We start from the raw sequence: 19,620 nt of genomic DNA, 5'->3' as shown, positions 1-19,620 counted from the left end.
TCTGCACCACTCTATGTCACTGCACTCTACACCACACTACGCCATTGCACTCTCATTGCACCACTCTACACCACTGCACTATAAGCCACTACAATTTACGCTTCTCTACTCTGCACCACTCTATTCTATACCTAAACACTCTATGCCACTTTACCCACTACAATTTAAGCCGCTCTACTCTACACCACTGCACTCTACTCTGCACCGCTCTATGCCACTGCAATCTACGACACTACTCTGCACCACTCTACGCCACTGCACTCTACTCTGCACGACTGTACTCTGGGCCACTGCACCCTGCGCTAGTCTACTCTGCACCACAGCACTCTTCGTCACTGCACTCTACCCTGCACCACTCTACTCTCAGTCACTCAACGCCATGCCACTGTACTCCGCTGTACAACATGTCTAAAAGACATTAGATAAAGCCAAAAGCTCTTGCATAGATCGGCATAACCTATTTTGGGCGATTGTTTGTTGTTTTATAGGCACTGGGAGAATCACAGGATGTTGAGCAGAACTGGTTCCTCAGTGCCAAAGTTGGCCGCTCTGCCTATTACGCCACATCAATGTGCACCACTGAATGAAGGTACATGCGCACTCAAGATCAACTTAAATATGCAAATACTATTGTAAATTATGTCCAGGATTAAAATAAAAAAGGTATCAGAATTCCAGAAAGTGCAAGTAACAACAACAGGTGTACTAGAAGACCTCTAAACAATAAGAAAGCTACTCCAAAATAAAACGAAATAACATAAATATATGTAATAACACAGCTTCTAGAATATCACAGGAAGGACCCTACAAGATCTAAAACGCAACGGTCAATAATTTGTGATATATCATGGAAATGTATTAACATAGTTCTTTTAAGTTCCCCCGGTACAAGTCTACATAGCTCATACAGTCCAAAACGTGTTATACATTCTGGAATATGTGTGGATAGGATGTTCATCACTATGACAATAAATGACTGGGAATCTTAATGTATTACTGGTGTGTTACAGACAGAGGAGAACTGGGATATCTGGAATGCGGAACATGATGAAGTATTGCTAGTACAGGGACCAGAACCGCTACTCACCAAACGTGTGCCGGCTCGGGCAGGCGGTGGAAGCGGCTGAGCAATGAGAGTAGAATGACCAGAGCTAACGGAGAAAGCCCGGGAGGGCGCGGCTCCTCTTCTAGCCCCCGGGGGCCCGAATTGCAGCCCTTCCGATGGGCCCCCACTGAGGACTCCATCCGTGGCACGCGCCTTGCCGTCTCTATGGCGACCCAGCCACACGTAACAAAGTTCCACGGACGGAGTGGTGAACTTGAAACACCTACTTTCTTGTGATGCTAAATCCCTTACACCGTTCCAAGATGGCTGACAAGGGTTCTGTTCTGCTAACTAGATCGCTCTTTTGCCTTCCTGTGAATAGAACAAAAGAAAGAGCCATGGATGTCCTTGTCCTGGATAAAAACCGCCAAATTTTGATTTCCCATGAAGGTTTTGTATGAAATTTCTAAAAGTGTATGTTTTTGTGTCGAACTGCTTTTCTAAGGCATATTTAAAACTGGGTGTTTTGAAATTAAAAGAGTCGCTGTTTGTATTGATTTATGACATCACTAAGTTTCAAACGACTATAACGACTTACTAAAGATTCTATGTGTTTATCAGAAAGCGAATGTAGTATGTTGCGTAGCCCCTTCGTTTATATTGCTTCTTGCTCAATGTAAGCAATGTCTGCTACGTTGGTAATCAAATGTAGCCTTTGGCCCGTCTTTTATTTCCAATGCTCTGCCGTGGTTGTCTTTCTTTAATTTCTTCAGCGATTTTGGTTCTTTTTACCGTGTTATACCTTTCTGCAGACAGTGTTCAGTTATATACGCTGGGATGTCTGTGCTGCTGAAGGTACGGAGAGAAGCCTGATGTGTGTTTCTTTGCTCGGGGTTGTTCTTACTCCCACTTCCTTTTACATAGTCTACGTTTTCAGTGTTCGGAAGAGTGACATGTTTAGTTTGTTAACGTCCTTTCTTTAAAGAGCATTGCCGTTAAGTGTAATCACGCCAAATGCTTTAGCTGAAAGTCCCCAAATGAGCGTCTTACTCTGGGTCAGTTGACAGCTGTTTGCTACAGTTGCTGCGCAACAGTGTTTCCTGGTATACTGTGCCGCGACCCGACGACCATGCCAGAGAGAAAAGTAGCTAGCTGCTTACTGTCAAATACTGCTTCATACATGCCAAAGTCCACAATTTAGGCTGGAGATTCCCAAATTATCAAGCCAAATATTATTTTATTTTAGCTTGCTCCTGCTTAAGATCTATCATCCATTCATATTCAATTTAATTGGCAAATTCTCTGTTTTCTTTCTCCATCCTAGGTGTTCCCAAACATCATGTGTTATGTGCCTGTGATTGTGTCGTGACCTGTCCAGGGTTGAATTGGGATTAAAAAAAAAAAAAGCCCCGGGCACCCCCAAAAAAACATTTGCGGATTGCGCCTTGTTGCAAAACAGTGTGTCAGTGTTTTAAGTATTATGAAAAGAAGGAGGGTGGTTTCTCTAAAAGAGGCATTTAAAAAAAACTTCAGTGAGATTAAAAATGCAAATGTTGCCAGGAAAATCTGTGCACAGATTAGTTCATACTGGTGAACCACACCTGAATATAAGTGAAGTCACTTCTGCTCAGGCCCCCTGCCTCTTCTCAATCTGTATTCAGTGATGGGCCGGCCCAGTGAGAGCCCGGGAATGACACCTCCTCTCTGTTGGTAAAATGGAGGGAATAGTGTCCCATCTGCCTCCAGAAAGGCCGCTCAAGCCTCCACTGGCGGTTTATGAACAGCATAGACATAGCCCAGATCTGCCAGCAACTGCCCAAAAAAGCGGCACACAGCTGCAACTCACATACCGGCCCATTGCCCGAGTGCCCATCTTACCAATCCAACCCTGGACCTGTCCTTTGGTTGATGGTCACGTCCCCCACAGGGGGACGCTAGAGAGGACAGCCCCTTAGTGTTTCCTCAATGCTCATGGGGGTAGAGTCTGGGGGGAGTATTTCTTCTATGGACACCTGGCCTGGAAGTTGGCCACGTTAAGGGCGAGATCCCTCCTCCACAGGGATGACACACTTCTGGGAGGCGGCTGGCTATTTAGGTGGGAATCACACCTAGACCTTCCTCTTTTATTGGCCAGCAGCAGAGGAAATTAACATTTTAGCAGCATTACTGGTGGGATATCCTTGGCACGACGCATGTGAGTTACTGTTCAATGCTTTCAAAGATGGCTTCATAATCCCGTACACAGGCTCACTAGTAGTGAGAATAGCGCAAAATCTGACCTCCGCCACGGAACTGCCTCTGGTGGTGGACAGTAAATTAGCGAAAGAATGCCAACTAGGGCGAGTAGCAGGCCCCTTTGAATACCCCCCGCTCGAGAACTTGATGGTTTCACCACTAGGTGTTGTCCACAAGAAAGAACAGGGCAAATTCCGCCTAATCCACCATCTGCCTTATCCAAAGGGTTAATTTGTGAACGATTGCATGGCATAGGGCACATACTCAGTGAAATATGCCTCCTTCAACGATGCAGTAGCACTGGTTCGCCAGGCAGGCCCACTTGCACAGCTGGCAAATGTGGACATAGACTCCACATTCAGGCTACTATCAGTACACCCGGCAGCTTCCACCTGCTTGGCATGAGGTGGCAAATGCATGCTCACGGGCTGGTCGGTTTCCTGTTCCTACTTTGAAGCATTAAGCTCCTTCCTGGAGTGGGCACTCAAGAATACGGACCCCCCCCGAGAGTGCCATGCTCTACCTGGATGACTTCTTACTGGTGGGGAAGGCAGGCACGCACAAGTGCCAAGTGACCCTGTTGGCCTTTCAGTAACTCTCCAACGAGTTGGGGGTGCCACAGGCACCACGCATGCACTTACATTCATGGCCATAGAGCTAGACACAGCAAAGGGGATGTCTTTTGCCACGGGACAATATAGTGACCCTTTGCACAGAGATCCCAGCAGGAAGGCCTTCCGCTCACAGATTGGCCAGGGCTTTGGCTAAGGCAGTCAGGAAACATCACATGGTTCGGCTGAACCAGGGGATCAAAAAGGACCTGGCCACATTCCTGAGAAATTTCAATGGGGCCCTGATATGGCGAGCCCCACGGTCAACCAACAGCTTAGGCTCTTCACAGATGCATCTGGGCGCAAAGGATTCTGATTCCTACTAGGATCCCATTGGTGCACAGCAAAGGGGCCCAATGCCTGGCACAAGAGGGGCATCACGAAGAACGTAGCACTCCTAGAGCTCTTCCCCATAACATTGGCACTAAAGCTATGACCTATGAAGCTAGAAGATCGGGAAATAGTGTTTTGGTCTGACAACATGTCAGTAGTGCACGCAGCTAATGCCCAGACAGCAAAATGCCCCCTCCCTTTGGGCCTGATCAAAGTGCTGGTCAAGGCTTGCCTTTACGCCAACGTCAACTTCCACTTGCGCCATGTGCAAGGCGTAAAGAACACTGCAGCTGATGAACTTTCTCGTTTCCAGTGGGAGAGGTTCAGACAGGCATGCCCAGAGGCAGATCAAGCGATAACTCCTTTCCAAGAGAACTGGTGGAGATTGGTGCAGTCGACCCCAGACTAATGGCCCTAGGTGAGCCGGCACTAGCGCACAGCACCAGAGATAGGTACAAGAAATGCTTCACAACCTTCATGTCTGTAACAGCTAAACACTCTAGTAGAAGCCCAGCAGAAATGGAAGCCAGTGTGCCTCAATTCATGCTATAGGCAAAGGATAACAAGAAATCCCATGCCTGGGTATCCAGGCATGTCGCAGTGATTGCCTACCTCACCAAGCTAGCAGGGTAGATCAATCCCACTAGCAGTTTCCCGCTGAGAGCCGCTCTACAGCAGGCTTCCAATAGAATTTGGAATGTTAACAAAGATACTGGACGAGCTGGGGTGCATGTGCACCAACAGGTATTGAGAAACACCGTTCAGGGCAGCTTTTGCAATTGTGTTTTTTGATGCCCTAAGATTCAGCGAGCTAGTGGCACACTCAAACGGAGACACAACGATGAAAGCACTGGCAGTGCAGGACGTGGAGGTTAAGGACACACAGCTGCACATCACAGTGAGGAGCACTAAAACAGACCAGGAAGGGAAAGGCGTGACTATCACCCTACAGGGCCTAGAGGGGATCAGGTACTGCCCAGCCTCAATATTGCGGCATTACGCTCAAGTATGCCTGTGCACAGCAGGTTTCTTCCTTATACACGAGGATGGCACACACACCACTCACCAGGTTTCAGTTCCGCAGAGTCCTGGCCAAAGCTCTGCAAAAGGCAGGTTACACGGAGGGAGCCTACTCCACACATTCATTTAGGATTGGGGCAGCCACAACAGCATTTAGGAAAGGCCTACCCAGTGACAGAATAAACACATTGGCCGCTGGTCATTCGACCAATACAAGCTTTACATTTGACCATAGGCAGAGGTGGAGATCCATGGGTACACACACCAGGAAGTAGGGAAAACCAAGGCGCATTGCATCCTCCTCAGCGCAAGCCGCCACACCTACCAAACGACAAAGGTGGGCGGCGAAGTGACAATTTCACAAAGAGGCAGTGATGCAATTGGAAACTGCATGAGAGTGCAATGTAGATGTTTGTGTGTATGCAGTGAGAAATAAACATTTTGAACATAAAATGTGTTAAATGACAGACCGAAGCGCCATGGGAAAGCTTGATGAGAGGAGTTGAGGAGCAACGTTGCAGTGAACAAGAGCACAGCGCAAAGATTGAAGGGGTATCTGGGCCCGTTACAGTAAGCACAGCACTCTAAGTATTCCTTTTCATTGCATGGAAGAGTCTGAGTGATCGGCCACTCCTTCGCAGTTAGGGCAGCAAGATGGGCGAGCATGAATGGGTGGAGTGGACACGCAAGTACGCAAGTGACATGGATCGTCACCCCCGGCATGACGTGGGCAATGCTAGAACCCAAAATAAGGCACACCATGGGGACAGGCATAAAGAGACCAGACATATGGGTGATACACCTAGGGGGAAATGACCTTACCACACTTGGCAGGGGCCAGCTCGTACACGACATGAGGGCGACAATGACGAGATTGGCAGCGGTATTGGTACCCTGCGACTTAATCTGGTCAGAGATAATACTGAGGGGTGATTGGCAGGGAGCTCGTTCACATTCAGCAGTAGAAGCCTTTAGGAGAAGGCTGAATGCAGCAATGCAGAGGTTCACAAGAAATTCTGGATTTGGCTTTGTGAAGCACGGTCCGCTATACACAAGGACACCTGGCATGATGGAGTGCACCTATCAGACCCAGGGCAATAAGGGGCTTGTGAGGAACATTTGGTGGGCCCTGAAAGCATTTGGGTGTGGCGAATGAACACTAGAGCTACCCAGGTGGGGGACTCACGGTCGCGGTAGGCCACCCTGAGCCTTGGTGGGTTCTACCGGTGATCTTAATGCAAAAAGCAATTATTACCCCATCAGAGGGGCATGGGGTCACTAAAATGAAATCCTCAGGCCATAGGGGTCCATGAGAAGAACGCAACGCAATTAACTGGAACTAGCCAAAACCACTGCTGTGTTTTGTCCTGTTTATTTAAATGAAGTGACTAAATGCTACTTTCAGAATGCAATGGATTATAAAATCAAAGTCCTGGGTTAGAACGTGTCTCTGAAATAGTGACATTTGGTAACACTAAATAAGGTCTGAGGCTAATTAAAGGTATGCCATTCTTGTAACCAGTGGTCGAACTGCATTAACAAAAGTGTGGGAACTGTGATGCTGCAAGTAAAGGGGCCGGTGTTAGTGAGTGTGGGAGTGTGGTCAAGGGTGCGGCTAAAAAAACAAAATATTTTGTGACTTTTCGGTCTTTCACCTTCAAGAAACTACACATAAACTAACGCACAGCTTAAATGAAAATTAAATGCAAGTAAGTTGGACAATGCACTGCGTACATTATGAAACCGCTATTAGTTAATGCACTGCACCAGAGAGCCACAGAAGTGAATCCACTTTGGAGCGATGAAAAATAGTGACTTGTGTATGTTTAGTGCTTCAAGGTCCCAGTCTATGACAGAAAGCATGCGAACATGTAAGTTATTATTTTAACTGCATTCCACACAGTATAAGATAGGCTGCTAAAAAAATGCACAAAAATGTTTAAGGTGAAAAAAGTTCTTGCAAAATATTGATTTTAGTAATAACCAGACTGAACGTAGTGCAGTTTTATTTTTTTGAACTGTCTTTTAAAAGCACACACATAACAGTTTAGGTGGTAGTTCCCTGACAATACGTCTCAAAAAGAATAAATATGTGTCATCAGGGAGCTTCAAGTGATTCTGTTAATTAAAGCCGATGAGGGCCTCCAAACACCCTTTCCATTTGCAGATTGACCATTTTCGAATATTTACATTTCTTTTAGGGAAGGGAAGAAGGCTTGTTTAGCTGTCTGCCCCTCCCACGGTTTCACAGCACAGGAGGCTCACTGACTGACACTTCCGCTGAAGCATGACAACTGTCGGAATTAACTCTCCTGGGATGGTTGTCTTCCCACAAAAAGTAGGGTGACTGTTTTTCTAAGATTAAAAAGTATGGGCATGTCGTGCTCCTCAGATCCACCCGCCCCACCCCCCTTCAACTACTGCTTGTAACCAAGAGCTACAATGCAGGTAAGAAGATTTATATTTTCAGAGCATGATCATAATGCCAGTGCTCTGCCAAAAGAAAGGAGACCGAATCCCCAGAAGAATGCTGTATTGCCGCCCACTGCTGCCAACGAATGACAGTGCGCTGCCTGGTGTACACATCAGCACTTGCACACACACTGTTCTGTGAGAGCACATCTACTCGGGCTGGAAATCAAAATGGGTTTCAAAGGGTGGTAACAAAAAGGAGGGCATAGCCATGAGCTACAGAGTTTGACAATTGACTTGTACATCCAGTGGCACATTTACTTACCCTTCATGCAACAAAGGTCAGCAAGCAAAGTTGCTGCGATGCTTTGCTTGAAGGGGAGAGAGAGCAGACATACTCCATATTTACAAAGATATAGAGCATATCTGCTTTCTCCTTGGGCTGGCGCACTGTGTGCAGCCTAGCGCCAACACTGGCACTCTTGCGCCATAGTGCAAGGGTGCCTGCATTACTAGCATGGAAATTGCTGGGTACACAAAGAGCTGTACATAGCTCTTTGTGCCTGAAGGTGTCTCTTCCTCCACAAAAAATAATTTTTAGAGGTAATTTTCTCTTTCTATGTGTGGTGCAGAATGCAGCACACGTGGAAAGCGGAAATAACGAGGAGAAATAAAGATATTTCTCCTTGTTACGCCTCACTTGGGAAGGCATAGGTTTTTGACACATTCCCAGATTTACCAGTCTTTGTAAATGTGGAAATGTGCCAAAAGCCGTAGTGGATGCATGTGCTCGCCCATGCTCCACCCATGAAATGCGTTACAAGTTGAAATGTAACTTAACACAGTGCAAGCAGCTGAATTGCCTTAAATTTCCTTACAAGTTCACAAATTATGGCATGCCCTGGCTATATAAATATTACTAACGCCTTTGCGTTGTCCTTCAGTCATGCTCTTGACAACGCAAAGGCTTTATAAATATGGGCCTTTTTAAACTCTGCCCCATAGAAGTTGGAAACAATAACAAATGTGATAGTAAATCTGTTCTCCCTTAACTAGTCACATACAGACTAAGTTTTATCATATCTTATCCGCCAAGGCACAAACTGTAGAGCTCTTTATGTACCCAGCAATTTCTATTACAGTGTAACAACAGCCTCTGGTGAATAATGCACTTGTCGGGAGAAATCAGTGTGCAGTCTAGTCCGAGGTTTGACTTGTTATAAAATAGCCTAGAGAGTAATAATCCTTCTGTTAAGCACAACCCATAATATGAAGGTCGCAGATTTGTATTTTATGTAGACAGCTCATGGATGCTTTCACTGACAATATCCATATGTTACCTGCAACTCACAAGTTATAATTAAGGCTCCCTGTTTTCTTTTTTTTATTGATTTTTACAGATAAATACAGGCAGAAAAACATTTATTTTCCTGTCTGAACTTATTTTTTTTTTTAATGTGGATAGAATTGTATTCTTTTTTGAGTGATTATAAATGCTGTCAGTCATGACTGCCAGGCCTATTGTGCAGATTGACAAGTAAAGGGTTAAAAAAAGAAAGGAATTTTAGTGAAGAGGTGTAAAAGCAGTTGATATGTAGAACTTGATGCTAAAATGTTTGTTTTCGTATTAGTGCATTGATTTATCATTTGTGGGGGTTCATCTCATTGAAACCTATCAGGCGTTCAAGCATGAACGCAAATTTATTTCACAAAATGTAAAATAAATATTGATAAATACAGATAACATTAGCAAAAAAATAAATGTGGATAAATACTGAAGGAAATGTCAAAAAAAAAAAATAGGGAGCCCTAACTATAATCCTTATAATATAGCCCAGTGAGAGATGAACCAGCATCAAGGAGCTGCTTGCCACCTGCAAGGCGTACGGGCAGGACCTTAATGTTTTTATGAATCCTTTTGTTATTGTAAGATTGCTAATGAAGGTTTCCTTTTGTGCATTAGTGCAGACTTATTCTTAAGTGCTATATAAATGGTTATTGGAGTATTTACTCAAATAGGCAAATATGTCTTACCTTCTTACAGTGGATGTAAATCTCTTGGGTAAAGAACTTGGAAAACTCAGAAAACCTGCCTCCGAACCATCATTTAGTTCAGCACTTGAAAAGTGACAAGATGAATGTCTTTGCTTCTTAGATGGCATTGGTATCAAGGTCTTAGGCTCCAGGTAGCAACCAACCAGAATGAGATTCAAACAAAACGATTTCTGATGGCTCTTTAACTGAGACATTTGTGTTTGCCTTGCTGGAACTGAAACTTCAATACCTCAATCACCCAGGATTGTTTCTGTTCTGAACACAAAGCAGGCACAGTGGGGCGTGTCTGAATATGTCCCACTGTTGGCAGATTCCTTTGAAATGTAGCATATTTCACTGGTGCTGGCCCGGTACCACATCCGACCCAATAATAGCTGTTGGATCAGAATAGATCTTCTTATTTCCAGCAATTCATCTGGTGTATTACTGAAACCCATGTGCGAGATACAGTGAGTGCTGTCTCCGCCATTCAGGGCTTCTGATTGCCAATGAGGTGTCTTTGGGGTCTTTGGTGCTGGTGCTTCAGCGCTTATAAGAGCTCCTGGGGGCAAGACCAGACAGGCATCGATTTAGCACTGGCACCAGTGTGACACTGACTGACGTTAGCAGTGCTGCTTGGTGGCCAGACCAGAACATACAGAGGACAATCATCGTGTCACTGTCGTAGCGGTATAGATGGTAACAGAGCACCGCCTTTGAGCTGGAGGGTTCACTGTAGTTTGTGTTGTGAGGGAGTGCAGCTGGAGACAACGCAGCAGCTTACTTGAGTGTTATAGCAGCAGGTGCACACAAACACCAGGGCAGAAGAGACTCCAAACAAGTGGCAATATTAGGCATCCTGGATGGGTCACAGTGGCTGCAGCCCATCTCTTACTTACAGCTATAGGAGGGTAAGCAAGTAAAAATAGGGAGAGTCGAGATGGAGTGGAGCCAGGGGTCTTGCTTCAAAGATCCAAAATACAAGCCAAGCCTCTGACATACTAAGCATGTAAATCAGCAAGAATAAGCCATTAAAACAATATGGTAATTAGTTAAAATGTATTTAAAAAGTTTGGTTCTCTGAGATCGTTGTAAGCATTAGTGCAACAGATCACATCACAGCATTGAGTGACATTTAGTGATTCAAAACGCAATCTTAAAAAAAGTCAAGTAACCTCTTCCATGCCTCGACGACGATGCTATCAGTAAAACAAGAGATTAAGCAGTTTGTCATGAGCTTAGTATTTATGGCCAATATTGATGTCATATAGGCGTGGATGAATGAGGAAGTTTGAGAAGGTTTGGGCCCTCTGAAGAGACAATCGATGGGGAAAGCTGCAAATATGCGAATGAGATCGTAATGTTGCAATATTATGCGTACATGCGCTAAGCACTGAGAATTTTGTTCTACCATGAATCTTTGGTCTGAACATAACGAACTCCAAAATGTTTGGCTCCTATTGTCATGCATGGAATCTGTACTCCTTACTAATGAAAGAACAGCAAAACTGAGTTTTTTTTGTTTTTGTCTTTTAAATATTGTGGGTTATGGAGAAACATTGTTCTCTGAGGTAGGTTTCTATACGCAAAAAGAACCATTGATGGACAGAATGCAGAACAATGTCATACATGCACCCCAGTACAGAGATCTGGGCCTAAATCCATCGTTTTTGTGCTCGCCATTCCAGTTCGGACCCAGCCATATGCAAATCAGTCTTGACCCTGCGCCCAATGGGAACAGTCCTGCCCGAACTGCCAGGCCAGGTCCTCCCTGGACTGGAAACAAGCATCCTAGGACCGGTTTTGGGGTTTCACCCCTCTTCAGCCAGGATAGCTTAATTCCAGTGGCATGGAGAGCACGGGACCCACGTCTGGGCATACCCGTCCCACTCGGGGTGACAAATGCAAAAAGAGCCATTGATGTACAGAATGCAGAACAATGTCATACATTCACCCCAGTACAGAGATCTGGGCCTAAATCCATCGTTTTGTGCTCACCATGCCATTCCAGTTTGGACCCAGCCATATGCAAATCAGTCTTGACCCTGCGCCCAATAGGAACAGTCCAGCCCGAACTGCCAGGCCAGGTCATCCTTGGATTGGAAACAAGCATCCTAGGACCGTTAGATTTTTATACAGCGCACCGCCTGAAGTGATGTTTTTTCAACGTACTTTACAATTTGACAATAATGAAACGGGAAGTACGGTGAATTCAGGTAACCACACAATGTGGAGAATTTACTCATACAGGGTGCAATGCCGCCACTGGCCAGATTATGTTTTGTCTCTCCTGTTTAACACTAAAACACAGTGTTTTTTGTTTAATACATTCAGGTGGTATTAAATTAGTACATTCATAAATATCGTATGTTAAATCAAACAGACAAGAAGTCTTTCTAGAAAAAGTACATAGTTAAGTGTGAAGGAAAGCAGGGCACTTTTATGTTCCTGTTAATGTAACCTACTTCCCTGACTTAACAGAACGATTTAACAAGAAGTAAAGCACGTCAATGAAAGCAATTGCACAGATTCCCAAACAAAGGCATCTCTATCTTGGAGATTCCACAAAGGTTGCTCTCTGGTTACAACCCTTCAATGGGAGATGCATGTGATGGGCAGCAGACAGCCTTTTAGGTTTTGTAGCTCCGGAAAATAGTTCAATCAGAAAACCAGAGTTTTAGTTACATATTTTCTGTAAGTGCTCAGCAAGTTTTGCATCTCATAAACTGAATTATGGCGGGAAAGAAGCAGTAAGTGAGATTCCTGGGCCAGCTGTATCTTCGCTCCGCAGTACTCATGGGACAATGGCTGGGCCAGAGCCAGAAATGTGGTCGACTCTTTGCCCGTACACCCACATATAGTTACTGGAAGTTATTGTATATGTTTTGTCTACCCAGTGAAAAAAAGTCAGCTTTGAATAATGTTACTTTTGCCTGCAATCTGACAGTAACTAACTGAGCCTATCAATAGCCAACTCTGTTTTTATTTCAATGTATTTATTTATTTTAGCTAGTGCCCATGTGCATGCTAGTAGTACTCGTAGGCTAACATCTATAATAGGAAGCATGAAGCTAGAAGTCCCAATATCCACAGTATTGTTTAATAATACATCAAGAGCTCATCATGACACTGGACTAGTTACCAGCTATGGAATGTTACTACAGTATTTATGTCAGGTATTGCCCATACCCCCCAGGCACATCATAACTTTTATCTCAGTTTCTTTAAACCACCCACACTATGGGATATGTAGCATTAGCATCCTCCACTTGCTGTTTCATTCCAATGATGACTCTACATGGGACCATCTCTAATAATCTACCATCATGTGTGACAGGTGTAAACCCTGCACCCTATTAAAAGTAATAGTATGCACTCCTATATTCTACGAGCACAGAAACATAAGTGGGAATGCTGTGCACCTGCACTGGATACAACTGCGCCCTGTAGCGATCCAAGAAGGCGGTGCTCCCCACCAATACCAACACTGAGATTCTTAAGTTGCACCTCCCCAGCAGCAGAAAAACTATTTTGCTAACTCTTCCAGCAGGAGGTCCAGCCAAGCATTTCTTGACACCTTTCCTTGAAACTGCAGAATTAGTGGAGGGTCACGAACCAAAAGCACATCACATTTGAAAAGAAACACTGATGCAAATTGATGCTGAGGGGAAAGGTTTTTTTTTTTAGTGAAATAGAAAGGATCTCCTGACAAAGAAACCAGAGTTTCTGTGAGCATGATTTTTTTTATCCAACTGATAGTTGAAGGTGACATAGGGTGTGCGGATAGTGGCAATGGGACCGGAACAGATATGGGGAAGTAAGTAGTTACCATTGATGCCATGTCATTCACGATGAACGAGGGAACCCCATGTTTAACTTCACAGCTTTGTTCTTGATGCTCATGACCATAAAGGGAATAAAAGGAAAAGAGAAAGTAAAAAATCGTCCGGCCAACTAAATGTCAAAATTCTAGTCAAAGGAACCTCAAAACTTTTGTACAACAGCCAAACCGTTACTGAGGCTTAAGTTCTGCTAGGAGACTAAAGACAGCGGAGTCTGCAACATGGGTCACCAGCACTAACAGCGAATCCTTCTCTGCCAAAATCAGAGTTCGGTGTGCGGGAAAAGGCAGATTCCTAGACTATGTCTAGGAATCTGCCTAGACATAGTCTAGGAATCTGCCTGATTCCTGATTGATGTGAGCCATGATAAGGTCAATGCCTCTGGCAACACTACTCCTTACTAAATGTGCCTGCCAAAGACCTTCAGTAATTAATGATTCTCTGCCAACATCCTCCAAAAGTAATTGATTATCTTACTGGAGTGTCCCTTGATGGTGTCCAGGATGCATGAGAACTGTACCCTCCTGCTGCTGTTAAAAAACTGAAAGGGACGGAGGAGGACTGGCCCCCTATGGAAACGGTCCTGAGAGTTTGTGATCCTGAATCAACATTAAAACTAACAAATCATTGACTGCAATAAGCAGACAAAGCTATGGCACTAGTATTTACTTCTTATTTATAATAAAGCCTATTCAACTTTAAAGAGCCACAGTAGTATGGTAGTTGGAAGAAAGAGCGCAATACGTTTGTAATCCAGGGATAAGCTTCAACCGTGGGTTCGTGCGCAAACAAGACCTAGGTGTTAAAAAGTCGGTCTTGTCCCCTTGCAAAGCCAAACCCTTCTGGCGCTTGATTTTGTGATCAGGGGCGTGGCTTCGTCAGTAATATTGGGGTGGTGTGAGCTTCAGATTGGTAGGAGTACTAAGATACAAATTTATAAAGTAGAGCGTGTGTGCGGGTTTTTGTCTGTGTATGTAAATATTCTTGCTGAAATCCGACTGACATCTCACAATACCTGACTAAAAGCACCTGTACCAAACTATTTATCAGAAAATTGAGTTATTAGGGGGATGTAACACCCCACACACCTCCTGTAAAGCTATGTCCCTGACTGTGATAGGCAATTGTGGCATCTGACTTTAAGCTTTGGTTCCTGAGTAGAAGAATAGATACCACTGCCCGAATTGTTAGGAATTGTGTTTTTCTGAAACCTTTCTACTTCTGTTGGAGTCTGTAAGACAGAGAGGAAAATAAAAAGTTCCTCGTTTACTGTATCTGCTACATCACTGTCGGTAAGTAGGAGGTGTGTTGTGTGTGCTCCTTGTTTATTTCTATGGCTGTGTCAGAAGAGGCTGCCTCTGACATCTCTGTAGGCATTAGGATCACAGTGGATGTGCAAGGACATAAAAATCCATCAGATCTGGATTGTTGAGGCCGCTCCCCTTGTCACTGCAGCAGGCAGACACCCTCTAAAGGCCGCCAGTGGTAGGAGCAGCCCACAGTATGTTTGCTGCCTTTGAATATGTCAGCCCAACCTTACAAATGAGGAAACTGCAGGAGGGTCCCTGCACAGTGCTGGGGGAAGTGGACACCACTTTAATCAACACCACAGTGAATGAATGAAATTCATTATTGTTTAAGTTAATTAAAACCATTACAGTATACCGATTAAAAAATGTACATACTGCGGCAAAAATAAATTATAACAAAAAAAATTTGGTGGTAAACAATAATACATCAGAGGAGAAGGAAATGGTGCATGGACCAATGTGCAGTCTTAATACCATAGTCTTAATTGGAAGGATGAGCTGTTCTGATTAGTTTCTTGTACAAGAGTAGAAATTTTATCATTTTGCAATTAAGCGATCAAGACACTTCAGTATAGTGGATCTGCTTGTGTGAATGCCCCTAGTATCAAAAAGTTTTTTAAACAAAATCCGATTTGATTTTAGAACAGGACATATGCATATTACATGTATGAAGTCCTGCTTTGCCGCACCACAAAGACTGCATGATTTTGGTCCATTATATTTCCAGGTTGGTTGGTCAGCCATAGACGGTAATGATCCAAGGCGTATTGCTGATACCTTTCTCCTTAGGTGACAAGAGTATGTTGTACTCAATATGTTGCAGGTTGTAATGTAGAATATGATTGCTAGACCATCCATGCGTGGGCACGTTTGCTAAATGTAGTTTTGTCTTCAATTACCGAGTGCCTTTTTGTCTCTTTATTCATTAATTGGCAAAATGACGTAAAGGGTAGATTCTGTTCCAAAAGATCTGTTGCATTCGTTAAATTTATTGATCAGACCCCCCAGGATATTGCAACATGGATTAGCAAATTTTGCGGCACAAATCTGGAATTTTAGCTGTATTTTTGCTGCACCTTATTTTACTCATACTCTTTCATTTTCAGCCTGAAATCAATGGAAACTGTTTTAGCAGAGTATTCCACTTTGAAATAGGCATGTTTAAAGTGTCTGCTGCTCTACGGAAGCAAAGATCCAATCCTAACCTTGTGGGAGGGAGCTGTATTTTTCCCTGGGATGTTCTAATGCTCATGTGTGCACCCCTGTCGGGGCATCGCTGCCTCCGGATCTGTGAGGCAGGCCACTTCTTCCTCAGGCCCTCTAGGGTGCAGGATCGTAGTGGCTGTTCCAAATAAGTGAGACAGACTGCATAGGAAGGTCACCTCCTGCTTACCTGGTCCAGTCCTCATAGGTCGACTTGAGCATACACCTAACACCCTGGTACTATTCCTTGTGCATAATACACAGAGGCATCTTAAAACCTAAGAGGAAGTTGTCAGTGTGAAGCAGAATACCAAGTTGCAATCAATTGCACCTGCTGGGACTTTTACACTAAGCCATGAAGGAATACACCAGCTATCACTGAGGACAAGAAAAATCTTCCTAGAACCATACTGCCACTTTAGACAAATTGCCCTCAACCATGCACCAACCCAACTTTTGAGATATGTCATGAGTCGCAGGAATAATGGCCTCGTAATCCTGCATGGCCAGGGACCACCAGCTTATAATGGGTTTACAAAAAAAATCAAATGATACCATTCATGCCCAAGTAACAACAGCTGTTGTGGCTGCCAGTAGCCCCTGGATTTTCAGCCACACCTGCACTGTTGCAGCAAACTGACTCAAAATGAGTAACATGTTGAATTGCCACAATCCTTAGAGAAGGCAGGAAGACATGACCCAGGACAGTGTTGATTTGGGCCCCAATAAATACTTTCTTTTGAGTTGGCGCAAGACTTTTGGTTGCTGATAATTACACCTGGTTGGTGCAGAACTCCAGTCACCATTTCAACATTTTCTTGAGCCTGCAGAAAAGACTGAACAGAAAGCAACCAATCATCAAGATATGAGAATATTGTGACACCATACAATTGAAGATGAGCAACAACAGGAGCTAGTACCTTGCTGAAGATCCTGGGAAATGTTGCCAGACCAAAGGCAGGACTTGAAATTGGAAATGTGGGTTCCTAACAGCAAACCACAGAAATTGTTGATTGGAGGGATGAATCCAGATGCGACAGTATGCGTCTTGAAGCTCAAGTGTCACCAGGAAATCGTTCTCACCAATAAGGTGGTGAATTCCTGGAGAACAATCATCTTGAATATGTCCACTGAGATGTAATTGGTCAGAGACCTCAGGTTCAAAACAGGCTTTATTTACTGTCAGATTTGGCAGCCAAAACTGGACAGAATAGAATCCTTTTAGTCTCTGAAGCAAAGACACAAGTACGAGTCCCTTCTTCTCTAGAAGGGCTTGAACCCCTATCATCTTTACATGAATTCTCAACTCTTTCTTAAGCCACAGGATAGGTCTAATGAGATGGGGAGGATTTTGGGCACATGCAATTCGATAACAGGTCTTCACTGTCTGGAGCACTCAATGGTCCATGTTACAGTTCTTCCAAGCATGATAGAAAAGTCTTAACTTTGCCCCAACTTCGAGGTAGTCATTTTTGGGACTATTAATGCTAAGTCTGGTTTTGTTTCTAAGCATAGCCTGGCCTCGAAAGGGACTCTTGTCTTGAAGATTTTGGAGAGGATGCTTGAACATAAAGGATTACTTTCTAGACCCCCGTTTAAAAGGTTTGAAAATGTTTTACTCTTTAGCTGCTTTTTGCACCATGTCATCAAGTTTATTGCCAAATAGTTTTGATCCTCTGAAATGTAATTTTTTAAGTAGACCTCTCTGAGTAGAGTCTAGTTTACATAACTTCATCCAAAGCAATATTAGGACCAGCTATTGAAGCCCCAACCGATGCTGCAGCTGCCCACAAGCTATCAAATGTGACATCCGGGATTAGCTTGAATACCAGTTCCGTGTTTGCTAGAATGTTAGTGAGGGGTCTTAATTTTCCTACATGCATTCCTATAGGTATTGAAAGTGTTTAAGTAACACTTGGTTGTGACATATGCTTCACATGTATTTGCTCTCTCTAAAAAGTTAGAAGAGACATCAGACCTATTAAGCAAAGCCTCCACGACATCGGGCAGGCTGGAATTCTCTGATAAAAGCATAGATGTTGATGGCATTGAAGCCAAAATAGTGTTAACCTTAGGAGTTTGAGGAAAATCTTTTTCAAAATCTCTGACCTAATATCTCTATGGCAGATTTATCTGGATCTTTCCACTGTTTATATAAAATTTCCTTTTACATCTTAGAGAATCAGGTCACCCGCATCATGACTCATACATTGTGAATAAAACTCCTCTTCCTGTCGGTCTTTTCCTTTAAAACTCAGGGTTTCTAGATGTGAAACAATAATTCTTGCAATTGGGAGCCTTACATATATTTTCCCTTTTGATCCTTTTCAAAATCATCATTTTGATCTTTAGAGCTGTTTGCTCTGGGTTCAGCCATTGCAGAATTAACCGCCTTTTTAATCATGTAATAATATTGTGGACGTCATAAGATGGCCACAAGAAGTCCTTGTTTCTCAAAAGTTGGGAATTGAGAGGTGAAAATATGTTGTGTTTTCACAGCCCTTCATCAACCTCGTCAAAAAACTGATTTTTTCACCTCTCAGAGGCATCTTCTTGCATAACAAGGTAGGTCATTAGGAGGGAGTTACTTGGTTTAAGGGTGCTTTTATGTTCTGCTCCTTTAGACCTGTGAAAGCCTGCTGTTATCTCCATTTTCTTTTCCAGTTGTGGCTTTTTGGTTTTCAGACTTATCCGCATATAAATGTTCAGCTGATAATGTCCACTCATGCCCATCTGACCGGCTAGTTCTCACAAACCCTGTATGCCTCCAACTTAAATTTGTCTTCTCACTTGCATCTTTTCTAATATCTGCTTTGGATCTTTTTGAACTCTGTGCCTATCTTTGAAGTCCCTGGGACTAAAATGAAACTTTTTCCTCAAGCCTGCTTAAAACATTAGGTGCAAAGAATAGATTTTGCTGCTGTTATCTGCAATCTGGTCTTTCACAAGGCAAACAAGCAATTGGCCCATAAAGAAACCCCAAAAGATCACCATAGTAAACCTTTGCATTGTGTAAACCCATTTTGAATAGTGCTTCCTGTGCCCACTGGTGATATATTAATCTATCACTTCTTACAATTTTTTCCAGGCAAAATTTAAAAAAATCACCTTTTGCAAATTTCGCTAGCAGTTTTGTAAAAATCGCTGCATTTTTACAAAACTGCAGGTTTTGCATTTTTTGACAAATTGCAAAATTCTGGAGGGTCTGATTGATGACTTTGAGTACTTGCTGTAGCCTGACTGGGGGTCAAGTTCCTAGGCCCTCCAAAGAGCGTTATTGAGTGAAATTCGACCAGATTTTGTACCATGATTTTATTGATGCGTATCTTCTTGCTAAAGATCCAAATTCCAATCTGATCTGCACTGGGGAAGCATTCCGTGGTAGACCAAATACTGTTTTATATGTCCTTATTTGAATTGAAGACTTTCAAGAGTTGCTATGTCTTTACCATGCTAAACTTCCCTTGCATAGGCACATTTGGCAGGAGTTTAGCTTTTATGACTGCTAATCAGACCCTCCAGCATTTCGCAATTCGCAAAATAATTGTGAAATCAGCTGAAGACAGCGATGACCA

General features: G+C 43.6%; 2 protein-coding genes across 5 annotated transcripts in view; one reads left to right on the top strand and one right to left on the bottom strand.

The window, feature by feature from the left end:
- The window catches only part of POMT2 (protein O-mannosyltransferase 2), a 408,616-nt gene extending 407,256 nt beyond the window's left edge, over positions 1-1,360 (bottom strand). The window contains exon 1 of one of the 2 annotated variants that reach the window (XM_085626671.1): positions 1,088-1,360. In XM_085626671.1, coding sequence (XP_085482797.1) covers positions 1,088-1,245 — 158 coding nt within the window. In that variant the 5' untranslated portion in view covers positions 1,246-1,360. The remainder of the gene's footprint in view (positions 1-1,087) is intronic. The other variant, XM_085626672.1, reaches the window with a different exon arrangement.
- A 443-nt stretch (positions 1,361-1,803) lies between these two features.
- GSTZ1 (glutathione S-transferase zeta 1) overlaps positions 1,804-19,620 on the top strand; it is a 74,266-nt gene continuing 56,449 nt past the window's right edge. For 2 of the 3 annotated variants that reach the window (XM_085626678.1, XM_085626676.1), the window contains exon 1: positions 1,807-1,900. In XM_085626678.1, coding sequence (XP_085482804.1) covers positions 1,883-1,900 — 18 coding nt within the window. In that variant the 5' untranslated portion in view covers positions 1,807-1,882. Of the gene's footprint in view, positions 1,901-19,620 lie in introns of all 3 variants that reach the window. The other variant, XM_085626675.1, reaches the window with a different exon arrangement.

Source organism: Triturus cristatus, chromosome 9 (assembly GCF_964204655.1).
Source record: "Triturus cristatus chromosome 9, aTriCri1.1, whole genome shotgun sequence".
Lineage (NCBI taxonomy): Eukaryota > Metazoa > Chordata > Amphibia > Caudata > Salamandridae > Triturus > Triturus cristatus.
Note: the sequence above shows the minus strand (reverse complement) of the source record. Positions and strands in the feature narration are given on the sequence as shown.